The following is a 14311-nucleotide window of genomic DNA, read 5'->3' on the forward strand; positions in this document are numbered from 1 at the left end:
GGGATTGGGGGAGATGCAGTTTTATGCTGAGCAGGCAGTGATACAGGAGCTCTGAGAGACTGTCTATTTGGGAACCCTGCGGTACTGAGCCCAAGACCCAAGGCAATTCTTTTCAGGGGAATAAAATACAGCTTTTACTTCTCTTTTTACTTGAAACAGACCTTCCTTTATTATTATGGTTTTAAGAGATAGATAGATTGATTGATTGATTGATTGATTGATTGATGAAAGAGCATAGCATACCTCTGGCATACGCTATGCTGGGAGACTTTAGCTGCCTGGTGGCCAGGTAAATCTTTCTGTCCATCCCTGGCCATTCCCAGTCTGCTGTGCTGGGCTGAGGGGGAAGTCTTTGTCCATGGGCACCCCCTAGAGGCCACAGATACAGTGTGTTCCCTCACACACTTGACCACAGGCCAGGAGCCCTTCCTCCCTCACACCAGCTATCTGTAGCCTTCCTCACTCATGCTGGCTGTGGAGCCGAGCGACATGTCCCCTCCTTCTGCAGCCCTCTGCTTCCTAGAAGATTCAAGTCCAGAAAAATCCAACTATTTCCATTTTCCAAGTAGTCTTCTCATTCTAAGCAGCTGCTTTCTGGCTTCCCTTTAAAGGGAACTGAGTGTGCACTCAGAAATGTCTTCATGAGCAGAGATCCTCTTGCATTTGACCAGGGGCCACATTCAAGCTGAACACTGACCTTGGTTATTCCTTGGTTATGTCTAGCCTGCCTGCCACTGGCCTGAGTTGTCTTCCCTCCACTCCCCTGGGGTTCACTGAGTACTGCCTGTGGTTATGAGCTCCGGGAAGCAGAGGCTAAATTCTCCCTTTCTTGGTAATATGTGGCTTTTTGTTTAGTTTTGTTTTGTTTTTTGTTACCAGGGTTATCACTGGGGCTCAGTGCCAGCGCTACAAATCCAGTGCTCCTGGCAGCCATCACCTCCTCCCCCCCCCCTTTTTTCCCCGTCTCTCTCCTATTTCATTTTTGATAGGACAGAGAAAAATTGAGAGGGAAGGGAAGATAGAGAGGAAGATATTAAGACAAGATACCTGCAGACCTGTTTCACCACTCATGAAGCCTCCCCCTTGCAGGTGGAGAACAGGGGCTTGAACCTTGCAGTTGGTAATATGTGCACTTAACTGGGTGAGCCACCACCCGGACCTATTCTTCCTTTCTTTAAGCTTTGAAGACTTAGGGATAAAGTTCCAGGCAGCCAAAAAGAACTTTCTGCTCCCCACTGATTCCGCCAAAGAGAGTAAGAGAAAGAGAAGCACATTTTCCTCTTGCTCTGGCTATAATAAACCTTTCACATTGTCTGTCCATGTTGCTCTATGAACAACTATAATAGTGATTTACTTGTATTAATTACTAGCTACTGGGCAAATGTATGTGCCTAGCACTGTGCTAGTAAGTACTAACAGGGATCACCTCATTAAATCATATACACTAGATATGGGAAACAATTAGTCCTAATTAACACAAGAAGAAATAGTATGTTGAGGTGGCAATCGTTGCGTTGATTAGATTGCGATCGGCTGATGCAATATTATTTGATATGGATTGGGAGAGGCATGCGGGAAAGTGGGCCCTATCCTAAGGTTCCAGGACTGGGGGAAATATAGGCTTTATAGTGGAGATGTGAGGTTCCTGCTGTCTTAGGGTTCAAAAAGACAATGGATAGTTAATGTTACCACATTATTTACAGAAGCCCGACCTTCCACCTTCTGCAACCCACAAGGACCCTGGGTCCATGCTCCCAGAGGGATAGAGAACGGGAAAGCTATCAGGGGAGGGGAGGGGATATGGAGATTGGGTGGTGGGAATTGTGTGTAGCTGTACCTCTCCTACCCTATGGTTTTGTTAATTTATCCTTTCTTAAATAAAAAATAAATTAAAAAAAATAGCATTGGGTGTTTTACTTTTCTTTGATTTTATTTTTAGGGACAGTGATAGAAAAGAACTGGATATGCCACCACCCAACCTCCACCCCCCACCCCACACCTAGTATTGGTTATTTTAGACAAATCCTGTTGCTATCAAGTGGTAGACTCATAATCGAGTTGTTAAGCTGTGTCTTCCTAATTGCTCAGGATGTGTTCCTTACCCTGTCAAGAAGTGAGCTCATAAATGTTTAATATCAAAACAGGGTGGGGGGAAAAAGCCCGATTTTGTAGCATCTCCTGATTTCTGTGGTTTACACACCCCACCATAACCATCTTCAAGTTACTAGCAAGACATCACTAACATGAAATTGGAAATGAGCAGTAACTGACTACCATATCTAGTATTTCCACCATGTATCTACAATATATGAAAAGCATCTTAAGAGCACAGATAACAGCAGAATATGCACTACAATAGAAAGTGATTTGCTCTGAGTTGAGTAATTATTGTCCTTGATTTTAATGGAATATATTTAATTTCAGGCTTAGCTAATTTAATCTTCAGTAATAACTAGGTTTTAACAATCAGGTGTCAAAATCCCTGAAAATCTGACAGTGAGCTCTTGTGAGCCGATGTAAACCAGTTCCAGTAGCCCAACCACCATACTGCCATCATGAACAAGGTATTTCATCAGCTTTATTCACTGCTGTTTTCAGCACCTAGAACAGCACCTGAAAATACTGTATTCAGATCAAAATCAGTTTTAATTCTACTAGTGTTTGAATAACTCCACTATTAACATTTATTCTAGTCTTTTCTATTCTTAGATCCTTTTATATTATTATTATTATTACCACCAGGGTTGTTGGACATTAAGCCCGACAAGGGTAACTGCTGGTGTTCAATGCCTAAAAAAAAAATTCACTGCTCCTGGAGGCCATTTTAAAATTTTTTTCAGAAGGGAAATGGAGAAAATAGAGGGAGAAGGGAAAGGAGAGAGGGAGAAGGGGAAAGAAAGAGGGAGAGAGGAATCTGCAGACCTGCTTCAGTGCTTGTGAAGCCCACACACACACACACAGGTGGGAGTGGGGGGCCTGAACCTGGGTCCTTGGGCATGATAACATGTGTTCCACCAGGTGCACCACCACCTGCGCCCCTTACATCCTTCTAAAAGCAAGAATGATTTTTATAAAATATTTTCTCTTGACAGTGCCATCTAAAACATCAGCCTTCTTAAAGGGTGCATATAATTCAATTATATATTTAAGTAAAACTTTAGTAACTATTCCCTGCTGATAAACAGGTAGGGCTTTTCAGGGATAATTTCACCTTTTTTTAAGTAAAAATTTTCTTATGAAGATTTAAATGGTATTTTTTCTTCTGTGATAAATAAAAATAATGGTGTGTTCACATTTCTGTGCATTTGCCCTACTATCTTCTTAGAACACTCCCCAAACTGGAGAAAACTTTAGATGATTTTAAGATCTTCAAGAAGTAGAGATGCTGGATTTTCTTCTATTTCTTACATACTATTCTCACTTCTCTTCACATTCCTTACAATCACTGTCCTGCTGCCAGTTCATTCTATAAGACATTCCTTTCAGTTCTATCACTTAAACTTTTTAGTGGCTATTATACTCCCAATCAAATTTAACTCTTTAGCTAAGTGAAATGATCAGCTTAAGGCTGATTCTCCAAATGTATTCCTTTTCCCCTTCTACTTCCTTCCTCTCCAATCACTCTGGTTTCTTTTAGACCCTCCAGCATACAAAGGCTTTTGTTTTGTTTGTTTGTTTTCTAGGGTTATTGTTGGAGCTCAGTGTTACAATCTCACTGCTCCTGGTGGCCATTAATTTATTTTCCATTTTATTGGATAGGACAGAGAGAAATTGAGCGGGAAGGGGGGAGATAGACACCAGCAGGTCTGCTTCACCACTCGTGAAGTGTCCTCCTGCAGGTGGGGGGCAGGAGGCAGGAGTGAGGGGGTTCAAATCCAGGTCCTTGCATTTGGTAATATGCGAGTTTTACAGGGTGCACCACTGCCCAGCCCCTACCAGCGTCTTACTATACATCCCACTCCACCCATCCCCATCTGTCAATCTGCCCCTTGTCTGGAATCCTCTAGTTCCTCTTCTTAACAAGGCTGGTTCTGGTGACCTAGCAGGTAGCACAGCAGATAAGGTGTTAGATCCTCAAGCATGAGGCTTTCTCCAGAATTACCCATGCCAGATTAATGTTCTGGCTCTCTCTCATTAACAAATAAAATTTTAAATTATTTTTAAAAGATTTTATTTATGAGAAAGATAGGAGAAAAAAAGACATCACTCTGGTATATGTGCTGCCGGGGATCAAACTCAGGACCTCATGCTTCAGAGTCTAATGCTTTCTCCACTGTGCCACCTCCCAGACCACTAAATAATAATAGTGTGCTCAACCCACTGTGCTACCACCCAACCCCCTAAATTATTATCTTTAAACTTTATTTTCCCCCTTTTCTTGTCCTTGATTATTATCATTATTGTTTTTATTGTTGTCATCGTTATTGGATAGGACAGAGAGAAATGGAGAGAGGAGGGGAAGACAGAGGGGGAGAGAAACAGACACCTGCTTCACCTCCTATGAAGTGAACCCCCTGCAGGTGGGGAGCCAGGGGCTTGAACTGGAATGCTGATGCTGGTCAGTGCGCTTTCCGCTGTTGATGCTTAACCCGCTGCACTACCGCCCGGCTCCCAAATTATTATTTTTAACATTACATTTATTAAGAGATAGGAGAGAAAGAAAAGCAGGTTATCATTCTGGTGCATGAGCTGTTGGGAATCAAACTCGAGGCCTTATGTTTGAGAGTCCTGCACTTTATCCACTGCACCACCTTCTGACCCACTTAAAATTATTTGTTTAAAAAACACAACTGGCTCCATACTCACCAAACTTCAATCACTACTCAAAGAAGCCTTCCTTACTCACCCTCAGTAATACTACACTTTTTTTTTTCCCTCCAGGGTTATTGCTGGGCTCGGTGCCTGCACCATGAATCCACCGCTCCTGGAGGCCATTTTTCCCCTTTTGTTGCCCTCGTTGCGGTTATTATTGCCACTGTTGACGTTGCTTTGTTGTTGGATAGGACAGAGAGAAATGGAGAGAGGAGGGGAAGACAGAGAGAGAGGGGGAGAGAAAGATAGACACCTGCAGACCTGCTTCACCGCCTGTGAAGCGACTCCCCTGCAGGTGGGGAGCCGGGGGCTCGAACCGGGATCCTTACACTGGTCCCTGCGCATTGCGCCACATGCACTTAACCCACTGTGCCACCGCCCGACCCCCAATACTACACCATTTTATTTATTGAATATAATTAATTTCTTGATGTAATCTCTTTATGACAGAGAGAACCAGAACATCACTTCGGCACATGAGGCACTGGAGACCAAACTTGAGACCAGTGCTCCCAAGCCCCACCTGCAAGCTTTGCAGTTTATACTATGCTCCACCTCTCAGGCTACCCAGTTAATCTCCTTTGCAGCTTTAACACATACCATGATCACACATACTTGTCTTGTACCTATTTGTTGAACTGCCAACTGCCAACTGTTTCCCTAGGACTCACCATTTTGTGAAACTGATAGTACTTGTTAATCAATGAACCTTCAAGTCACTCATAACCACAGGGCTATTAATCTGATCACCAGACCAAGATACATGTTGTGCAAGGTCTGATCCTTTGCAGTACTGCAAAGTGAGTCTTTTTTTCAATCACCTTTGGGGAGAAACGATTTACAAGACTGTTTTCCTTACGTGCAGAGTTTACCTTCTAGTGATAGTTGTCTGCACGCATCCACCGCCACCTGACATCTTCCTCCACCATAGGACGGTGGGTCCCCACATCCCTTCGTATTGTCTCCCACCTCCACCCGTTAAGAGTCCGTGAACCTGCTGCAGCAGAACAGCTAGTCTGCCTTTCATCTTGTGTGTTCACTCTTTGCTTTTTCAGTCTCACCTCTGAGTGAGGTGACCTAGTATCTGTCCTCCCGGCTTATCTCACTTAACATGATTCCTCCAAGTATCTATCCAAAAAACACGGAAACATTTATCTATGTGCACCTATGTTCATAGACGCACTATTTGTAACAGCCTCGTGGTGTATGTACACATAACAGAACACTACCTGACTGTTAAAATATGATGGAATCTCTTTTGCTATATCTTGGATGGAACTTGAAGGAACATCAGTCCCAGCAGGAGTTCTGCTGCGAACTTAAGATCACTTGATATTTATGATAACTAAGTCAAGGAATAGTCTCACCTGCTAGGCACCATTTCTAAGGGCTGTACTGGAAAGAAAGACCAGCCTCAATCAGGTCTGGGGTGATGACGGTGAGTCTTTTCTTTCTGGTCTTAACACATCTTCTGCATAACCTCATGTGCCTAGTCAGGTACTTATGAAAAAAAAAGCAAGGCCAACAGCCTATTCCGACTTAGAGGGAATCTGCTAGGAACTCCTTGCCCAAAGGAGTCCAGCATTACTGCCAAAGTGACTTTCCCCAGGCTTCTTCTGAGGTTCTACTATTTCTGCTGGAGATGCAGGACTGGTTTTTTTGTTTTGTTTTGTTTTGTTTTTGACAGGTGACTGGGTTCCCAGGAGTTCATTCACCTTCTTGTTCCTCACTTCTGAAGCTTCTATAGATCGGGGCTTGTCTGGGAATCTGTTCCCTACCTGCCTTTTGCCTGCCTTTCAGTCTAAAGTCAGCACCCCCTCCCATCGCCCAGCCCTACTTCATAAGAAACCAACAAAACCACCTTGGAGAACACATTTAATATAGGGTGGGGTATTGCTGTCTCTGTCAGTGTGTATGGGGTGGTAGGGAGACAACCAGAGGGACTTCTGTCCTGGAGTAAGAGGCTGTTGTGGCCCCAGGCTGGAGGGTGGGGAGCAGACTGAGGGGACAGGGTAGGTGTCAGGGAAAAGGGGGTAGGGTGAAGCTCTGCACACATCCTTAGGACCACAGTCCAGGCCCACCCAATCACCAAAGCAAGAACCGAATAAATAAAGTGCAACCATGGGGTTGGGAAACGGGAAGAGGGAGGGCACTGGGCGCACCCACGCCCACAGCCCACATTCAGTGCTGCCAGATCTGGTCCACCACCCGGCCAGACCCTCTTGTCCAATCACCCCTATGTCTGTCCCTCCATGAGCCAGACAGGCCCCTTGTGCAGCTACTGGAGGTAGCGGTAGGCCTTAAAGCAGTGGTTGCCAGCATCAGCCACCACCACGTGGCCGTCGGAGGTCAGTGCTAGGCCTTGTGGCCCATACAGTGGCTCTGCAGATGTGTTGATGTAGGACAGGAAGGAGCCAGAGCTGTCAAATACCTGGAGAAGGGGTGGAAAATGGAGTGAGAGACGAGATGACACAGCCGAGAGATTTTCTAGTGGGAGGGGTGGGCATGGGGCACAGCAGGCATCCTCACCCACATGCCATCCCTGGACCCCACTACCTGGATGCGGCTGTTGCCCCAGTCAGCCACAATGATGTTCCCATTAGAGTCCACGGCTACTCCAGTGGGGGCGTTGAACTGTCCGTTGCCCTCGCCGTGGGAGCCAAACTTGAAGAGGAACTCTCCATCCGCACTGTAGACCTGGAGGGGAAAGGGCTGGGGACTGGGGACCTGGCCTCAGGCAAGGAGTAGGGCCTCGGAGAAAGATGAAGTGAGGCCCCGGGGCTAAGTACCCCCAGTTCTTCCCAGATTTCACACCCATGCATCTCACTGGTTGTAGATACTTCCGGTTGTTGTTGTTCCTCAGATGTATCAAATCTAATAGCCCATCTTCTCTGGGAAAGCAGTTCTTCTTTTCTCTCTCTCTTTCCCTCCCTCCCTCCCTCCCCCAAGCACTGCTCAGCTCTGGTTTATGATGGTGCAGATAATTGAATCTGGGGCTCCTTGGAGCCTCAGGCATGAAAGTCTCTTTGTATAACCATTATTCTATTACCCCCAACCCCTGACCTCTCTCTCAGTGATTGGAAATGTCTATTTGACATGAGTCATTCTCAATTCCACCTTCTCCTTTGCTTGACAGTCAACGAATGAAACACAACCCACTGAATTTATCTCAGATCTGAACCCTAAGTGCATGCCGTGGATCCTGAACAAAACAGGTTTGGTGGGAGTCCAGCGGTATAGCTCAGCAGGTTAAGTGCAGGTGGCTCAAAGCTCAAGGATTGATATAAGGATCCTGGTTCAAGCCCCTGGATCCCCACCTGCAGGGAGGATCACTTCACAGGCGGTGAAGCAGGTCTGCAGGTATCTTTCTCTCCCCCTCTCTGTCTCTTCTCCTCTCTCCATTTCTCTCTGTCCTATGATGACATCAATAACAACAGTAATGACTACAACCATTTAAAAAAAAAAAAAAAAGGGCAACAAAAGGGAATAAATAGATATTTTTAAAAAAAAAAACCGGTTTGGCCAGAAAGATAGCTCACCCTGTTGAGTTTACATGCCTGAGGCCCCAGAAGCCAGGAGTTCAAGCTCTTGCACCACCTCAGGCCAGAGCTGAGTAGTGCTAAGGTTCTCTCTCTCCTTTCTCATTTTCCCCCTTTAAATAAATAAAAATAGGTTTGCACTGTGTCGCTCCACCTATATGTGGATTTTCTATCAGTGAATTCTGCCTTCATGAATTCACTCAACTGCAGATGTCTGTTGGCTGAATACAGCTGTGGAACTCACTTATATAAACAGAGGCTAAATTTTATGGGGCTTTTTCACTATGGGGAAGGTGAATGCTTCATCCCTTGTATTACTCAAGGGTGACTGTATTGCCACTGCAGTGATCCTTATAACTCCTCTTTTTCTTTTTGTTTTTTAAATTTTTTTATTATTTTTATTTATTGGATAGAGACAGAAATCGAGAGGGTAAGGAGAGATAGGAAGAAAGAAAGAAAGACACCAGCAGCACTGTTTCACCACTCAAAAACCTTCCCCCCCTGCAGATAGGAACCAGGGAGCTCGAACCTGGGTCCTTGTGCATTGTAACACATGCGCTCAACCAGGCGCGCCACCACCCGGCCCCAGTCCTTATCATTTCTCATCCAGGTTACTGCAAAAGATCGATCTTCCTGCCTGTACAGTCGTTCCCCAGCAGAGTGACCTTCCATTTCACATGCAGGATTGCAAACCTGTCCTGCCCTGCAATCCTTCAGAGACTCCCCCAGAAACCTTAGGAAGGGAGCAGGCCCTGCACTGCACACACAGCTTCTCACATACTTGCTCCACTGCCTTCTTCAAGTAAGAATTACTTATTTCTTCAATTGTGAGGGTTCTCACCTCTCCTTCTTAGATCCCACAGCCGCCCCGCCTCAAATCCCCTCTCCCTCTTTGCCTTAGGAGTAACTCCCACTTGTGTACTACAGCTTTTTCTTTTCTTTATTTTTTTACTCTTTTTTTAAAATTTATTTTCCCTTTTCTTTTTTTGCCTTTGTTGTTTTTCATTGTTGTAGTAGTTATTGTTGTTACTGATGTCATTGTTGGATAGGACAGAGAGAAATGGAGAGAGGGAGGGGAAGACAGAGAGAGAGGGGGAGAGAAAGACAGACACCTGCAGACCTGCTTCACCGCCTGTGAAGCGACTCCCCTGCAGGTGGGGAGCCGGGGGCTCGAACCGGGATCCTTACGCCGGTCCTTGCACTTTGCGCCACCTGCACTTAACCCGCTGCGCTACCGCCCGACCCCCATCATTTTTTCTTTTTTTACTCTTTTACTTTTATTTATTTATTATTGGATAGAGACAGAGAGAAATTGAGGGGGGAGATAGGGAGAGAGACAGAGACACCTGCAGCCCCGCTTCACCACTCGTGAAGCTTTCCCCCTACAGGTGGGGATCAAGGGCTTGAACCTGGGTCCTTGTGCACTGTAGCGTGTGCACGTGACCAGGAGCGCCACCACCTGGCCTCTGCACTACAGCCTTTCACTCTCAGTCAGTCAGATGCTTCTGCTAATGGCCTCCTGTGCTCCCTGCACTTCCCTCTCACATCATACTATAATATCCTGGCTGCCTTCTCTCTCTCCTGCTGGAACATAAGCAGTTAGTTATACAGGGAACCTATCTGATTCACTCATTACTGGGTCCCCAACATCTAGCATAGTACCTGGAACAAAGTAGCCATGCCATCAATGTCTATTATTCAGGTGAATGACGGGCAGGGGTGGGGTGGGCGGCACAAAAATGAGGCGAGGGGAGACACTGACCTTCACGGAGTGGTTATGGAAATCCGTCACTACAATTTCATTCTTGTTGTTCACAGCCACAAAATGGGGTCCTGAAAATACAAAGTGGTCTCTAGAGCAACTAGCTGGAAAGCTGAGTGGGATGAGGAAGAATAATTGCGGTGATAAAGGCACAGGACACCTATGTTCATAGCTACATTATTCACAATAGCCAAAGAGTGGAAGCAGCCTAGGTGCCCACCATCAGATGACTGGCTAAAGAAGTTATGGGATATATATTCTCTGGAATACTACTCTGCAATCAAAAAGATGATATTGTGTCCTTTGGAACAAAATGGATGGAACTGGAGGTGATTATGTTTAGTGAAATAAGTAAGGAGCTGAAAGACAGATGATTTCACTAATATGTGGAATCTGGAGATCTGATTTATATGAACTTGCCAAAAACAAAAAAAAATCTAAACAAAACAGAAACAAGCAAACTGGTAAAACTTATGAAAACTATGGTGATTCTCTTTTGGCAGATGGGAAAGTGGGGATATAGGACTTTGGTGGTGGGTGTGGTGTGGAACTATGGAGAGTCAGGAGAGTCTCTGGGATTAGGCCGTCAGTCTCAAAAGAGAACTACGGATAGTCCCCCAATACCTGCAAAATGGCGGTCAGTGGCTCCACGGCCCCCAAAACGGCCAACCAGCTTGCCATTGGGCTGGAAGGTGAAGACGCAGCAAGATTTATTGTCAACCACAATGATGTGTCCATTCCGGTCTACGGCCACTCCCTTGGGACCCATGAGGCGGCCAGCCCCAATCTTGGTCTACAAGAAGAAGATATCCATCATCCCAAGGAACCAAAAACAACCAACCAAAAAGATCTGTGTATACCTATGTTCATAGCAGCACAATTTGTAATAGCCAGAACCTGGAAGCAACCTAGGTATCTAACAACAGATGGGTGGCTGAGTAAGTTGTGGTCTATTTACACAATGGAATACTACTCAGCTATTAAAAATGATGAATTCACTTTCTTCACCTCATCTTAGATGGAGCTGGAATGAATCACGTTAAGTGAGATCAGCCAGAAAAAGAAGAATGAATATGGGATGATCTCACTCATAGAAGTTGAAAAATAAGAACAGAAGGGAAAACACAAAGCAGAACTTGAACTGGAGTTGGTGTACTGCACCAAAGTGAAAAACTCTGGGGTGAAGGGGAGGGCTCAAGCTCTGGAAGACAGAGGAGAACCTAGTGGGGGTTGAACTGTTAGTGGAAAATTAAGAAATGTTACACATGTACAAACTACTGTATTTTATTTTGCTGTTGACTGTAAACCATTAATTCCCCAATTAAAAAATTAAAAGAACTAAAGAAATTAAAAGACATTAAAAAACAGAGAGAGATATCCATCCATAGGGGACCTTATCCCATCTGATGGGAGGATAGTCCAAGTCTGGCCCTTATGCAGAAGCTTGGGCTGGAGATGAACCAGTGTCAGCCCTCACCATCTGCTGGTACCAGAATGGTCACTTCAGCTGGCTACCAGGGACACAGAGCACATTGCTGACAGACATCTCACCTTGAACTTGCCCTCTGGTGAGAAGATGCTGACCCAACGGTTGTCATAATCTGCCACGATAATATCTCCATTGGTGTCCACTGCCACACCTGTGGGACGTTGTAGCTGCCCAGGTGAGCGCCCTCGGACGCCAAAGCGAAACTTGAACTGGCCTTCGTTGGAGAAAACCTGGAGCAGAGGGTCAAGGGAGGAAGTGGGGAGGATGGGAAAGACTGTGGGCACAGAGGAAAGAGAGCAGGATCCTGAGGGAAGAGACCCTCCATTCATTCTGACATTCAGCTAGCAATTCCCGACACCTTGTTGAGGTACAGAGGACAGGAAGGCATGACAGGTGGACTTCAGATTCCTGTAGCAGAGACGTGAGTGATGTAAGAATATAAAAGGAGGCTCTTGGGGAAAAGTGGAAATGGACTCGTGTGACCACAAAAGTCCTATAAATCAGTATTTTCTCAATGAAGTAGCATGGGGGGAGATATAAAAGGGAGAAGTCCTAGGAGATTGTATAGTGACTAAAATTTTAGCTTGGAAGCATGAGGCCCCAAGTTTGATCCCTGGCATTGGATGTGCCCAAGTGAAGTTCTACTTCTTTCTCCTTCTCCTCTTGTTAATACTAATACTAATACTAATACTAAAGTATCTTTTTTAAGAATATAAAAGGGGGTAGGCAGTGGCATACCTAGTTAAGCGCACACATTACATTGTGCAAGGACCCAGGTTCAGGCCCCTGGTCCCCCTTATGCAGGGGCAAAGCTTCACGAGTGGTGAAGCAGGACTGCAGGTTTATCTATCTATCCCTCAAAAATTTATTTATTCATTCATGAGAAAGAATAGCAGAGAAAGAACCAGATATCACTCTGGTACATGTGCTGCTGGGGATTGAACTTGGGACCTCATGGTAGACAATTCAATGCTTTATCCACTGTGCCACCTCCCTGCAGGTGTTTCTCTCTGTCTCTTTCCCTTTCTATCCCTCCTCTGTCTCTAGCTAACAAATAAATAAGTTAGTTAATTAATTAATTTTTTAAAAAAAATTATTTTATTTATTTATTCCCTTTTGTTGCCCTTGTTGTTTTATTGTTGTAGTTATTATTGTTGTTGTCGTTGTTGGATAGGACAGAGAGAAATGGAGAGAGGAGGGAAAGACAGAGAGGAGGAGAGAAAGATAGACACCTGCAGACCTGCTTCACCGCCTGTGAAGCAACTCCCCTGCAGGTGGGGAGCCGGGGTTCGAACCGGGATCCTTATGCCGGTCCTTGTGCTTTGCGCCACCTGCGCTTAACCCGCTGCGCTACAGCCCGACTCCCCAATTAATTAATCAATTTTAAGAAAGAATATAAAAGAGGCAAGAGGGTGCAGTCAGAAAAGTCTCCCAAGTTAAGGGATACCTGAGGCTAATAGCCTACTAAGGATGCCAGGTAATGGAGCAAAGTGGGACAGTAAAGTTTAAACAGAGTGAGCAGCATGCAAAAGGCACAGTAGGCGCAGAGCCTGAGGACCAGTCCAATGTGACTGGACCAAGGAAACACTCCTAGGAACAAAAGGATTATACGGATGGCGCACAAAAAAAATTCATGGCAGGAAAGTAACAAGATGAGATTTGCTGGGGTCAGGCGGTGGCGCACCTGGCTTAGCACACACATTACAATGCGCAAGGACTCAGGTTCAAGCCTCAGGTCCCCACCTGCAGGGGGGGAAAGCTTTACAAGTGGTGAAGCAGGTCTGCAGGTGTCTCTCTGTTTCTCTCCCTATCTCTCCCCCACTCTCGATTTCTGGCTGTCTCTATTCAGTAAATAAAGATAATTTTTTTAAAAAAACCTTACTTACAAGAAAGATGAGATTTGTTCTCATAATTTAAAAAATATACCTGGTCTTTGAGTCCAGTTCCCACCACACAGCTTCTTGAACCCTTGGGGATTCCTGATAAGAGTGTCTTTTATCATTTATAAGGAGTGTCTTTGAACACACCTGAGTTAAGTTGATGAGGTGGCTTAGCATGGGGACCCTAGTCAGACTCAGGTGGGGAGTGAAGCACAGATTAATATTTAGAACTCCAGAACAGTGCAGCCCAGGAGGTGGTGCAGGGGAGACAGGGAATTGGACTCTCAGGTACTCTGATGTAGATGCCCAGTATCATGCCAGTCATTTTTTTGGTTTTCTCTCTCCTCCCCTCACTGTCTCTCATTAATAAATAAACCTTAAAAAAAACAAGAAACTGGGGGTTGGGCGGTAGTGCAGCGGGTTAAGCGCACGTGGCGTAAAGTGCAAGGACCTGCGTAAGGATCCCGGTTCGAGCTTCGGCTCCCGACCTGCAGTGGAGTCGCCTCACAGGCGGTGAAGCAGGTCTGCAGGTGTCTATCTTCCTCTCCTCCTCTCTGTCTTCACCATCTCTCTCCATTTCTCTGTCCTATCCAACAATGAACGACATCAACAATAACAATAATAACCACAAGGGCAACAAAATGGGGGGAAAAAAGGCCTCCAGGAGCAGTGGGTTCATGGTGCAAGCACTGAGCCCCAGCAATAACCCTGGAGGCAATAATAATAATAATAAACCAAACTCCTGAACAGCAAGATATCATGAACTTCTGGGTTGGTGCCAGAGAGTGGTGTTTCCACAGCAACTAAAGCTTCCCCACTAGGAACTCAT

At 45.4% G+C, this 14311-nt stretch overlaps 1 protein-coding gene across 4 annotated transcripts in view; it reads right to left on the bottom strand.

Annotated features, from left to right (window-relative positions):
- Positions 1-6670: 6670 nt before the first annotated feature.
- The window catches only part of TRIM3 (tripartite motif containing 3), a 35730-nt gene continuing 28089 nt past the window's right edge, over positions 6671-14311 (bottom strand). For all 4 annotated transcript variants that reach the window (XM_060176952.1, XM_060176951.1, XM_007527756.2 and 1 more), the window contains 5 exons: positions 11665-11832; positions 10738-10906; positions 10114-10184; positions 7369-7509; positions 6671-7243 (listed from right to left, as the gene is read on the bottom strand). In XM_060176952.1, the coding sequence (XP_060032935.1) occupies positions 7091-7243; positions 7369-7509; positions 10114-10184; positions 10738-10906; positions 11665-11832 (702 nt within the window). In that variant the 3' untranslated portion in view covers positions 6671-7090. The remainder of the gene's footprint in view (positions 7244-7368; positions 7510-10113; positions 10185-10737; positions 10907-11664; positions 11833-14311) is intronic.

Source organism: Erinaceus europaeus, chromosome 17 (assembly GCF_950295315.1).
Source record: "Erinaceus europaeus chromosome 17, mEriEur2.1, whole genome shotgun sequence".
In the NCBI taxonomy this organism is placed as follows: domain Eukaryota; kingdom Metazoa; phylum Chordata; class Mammalia; order Eulipotyphla; family Erinaceidae; genus Erinaceus; species Erinaceus europaeus.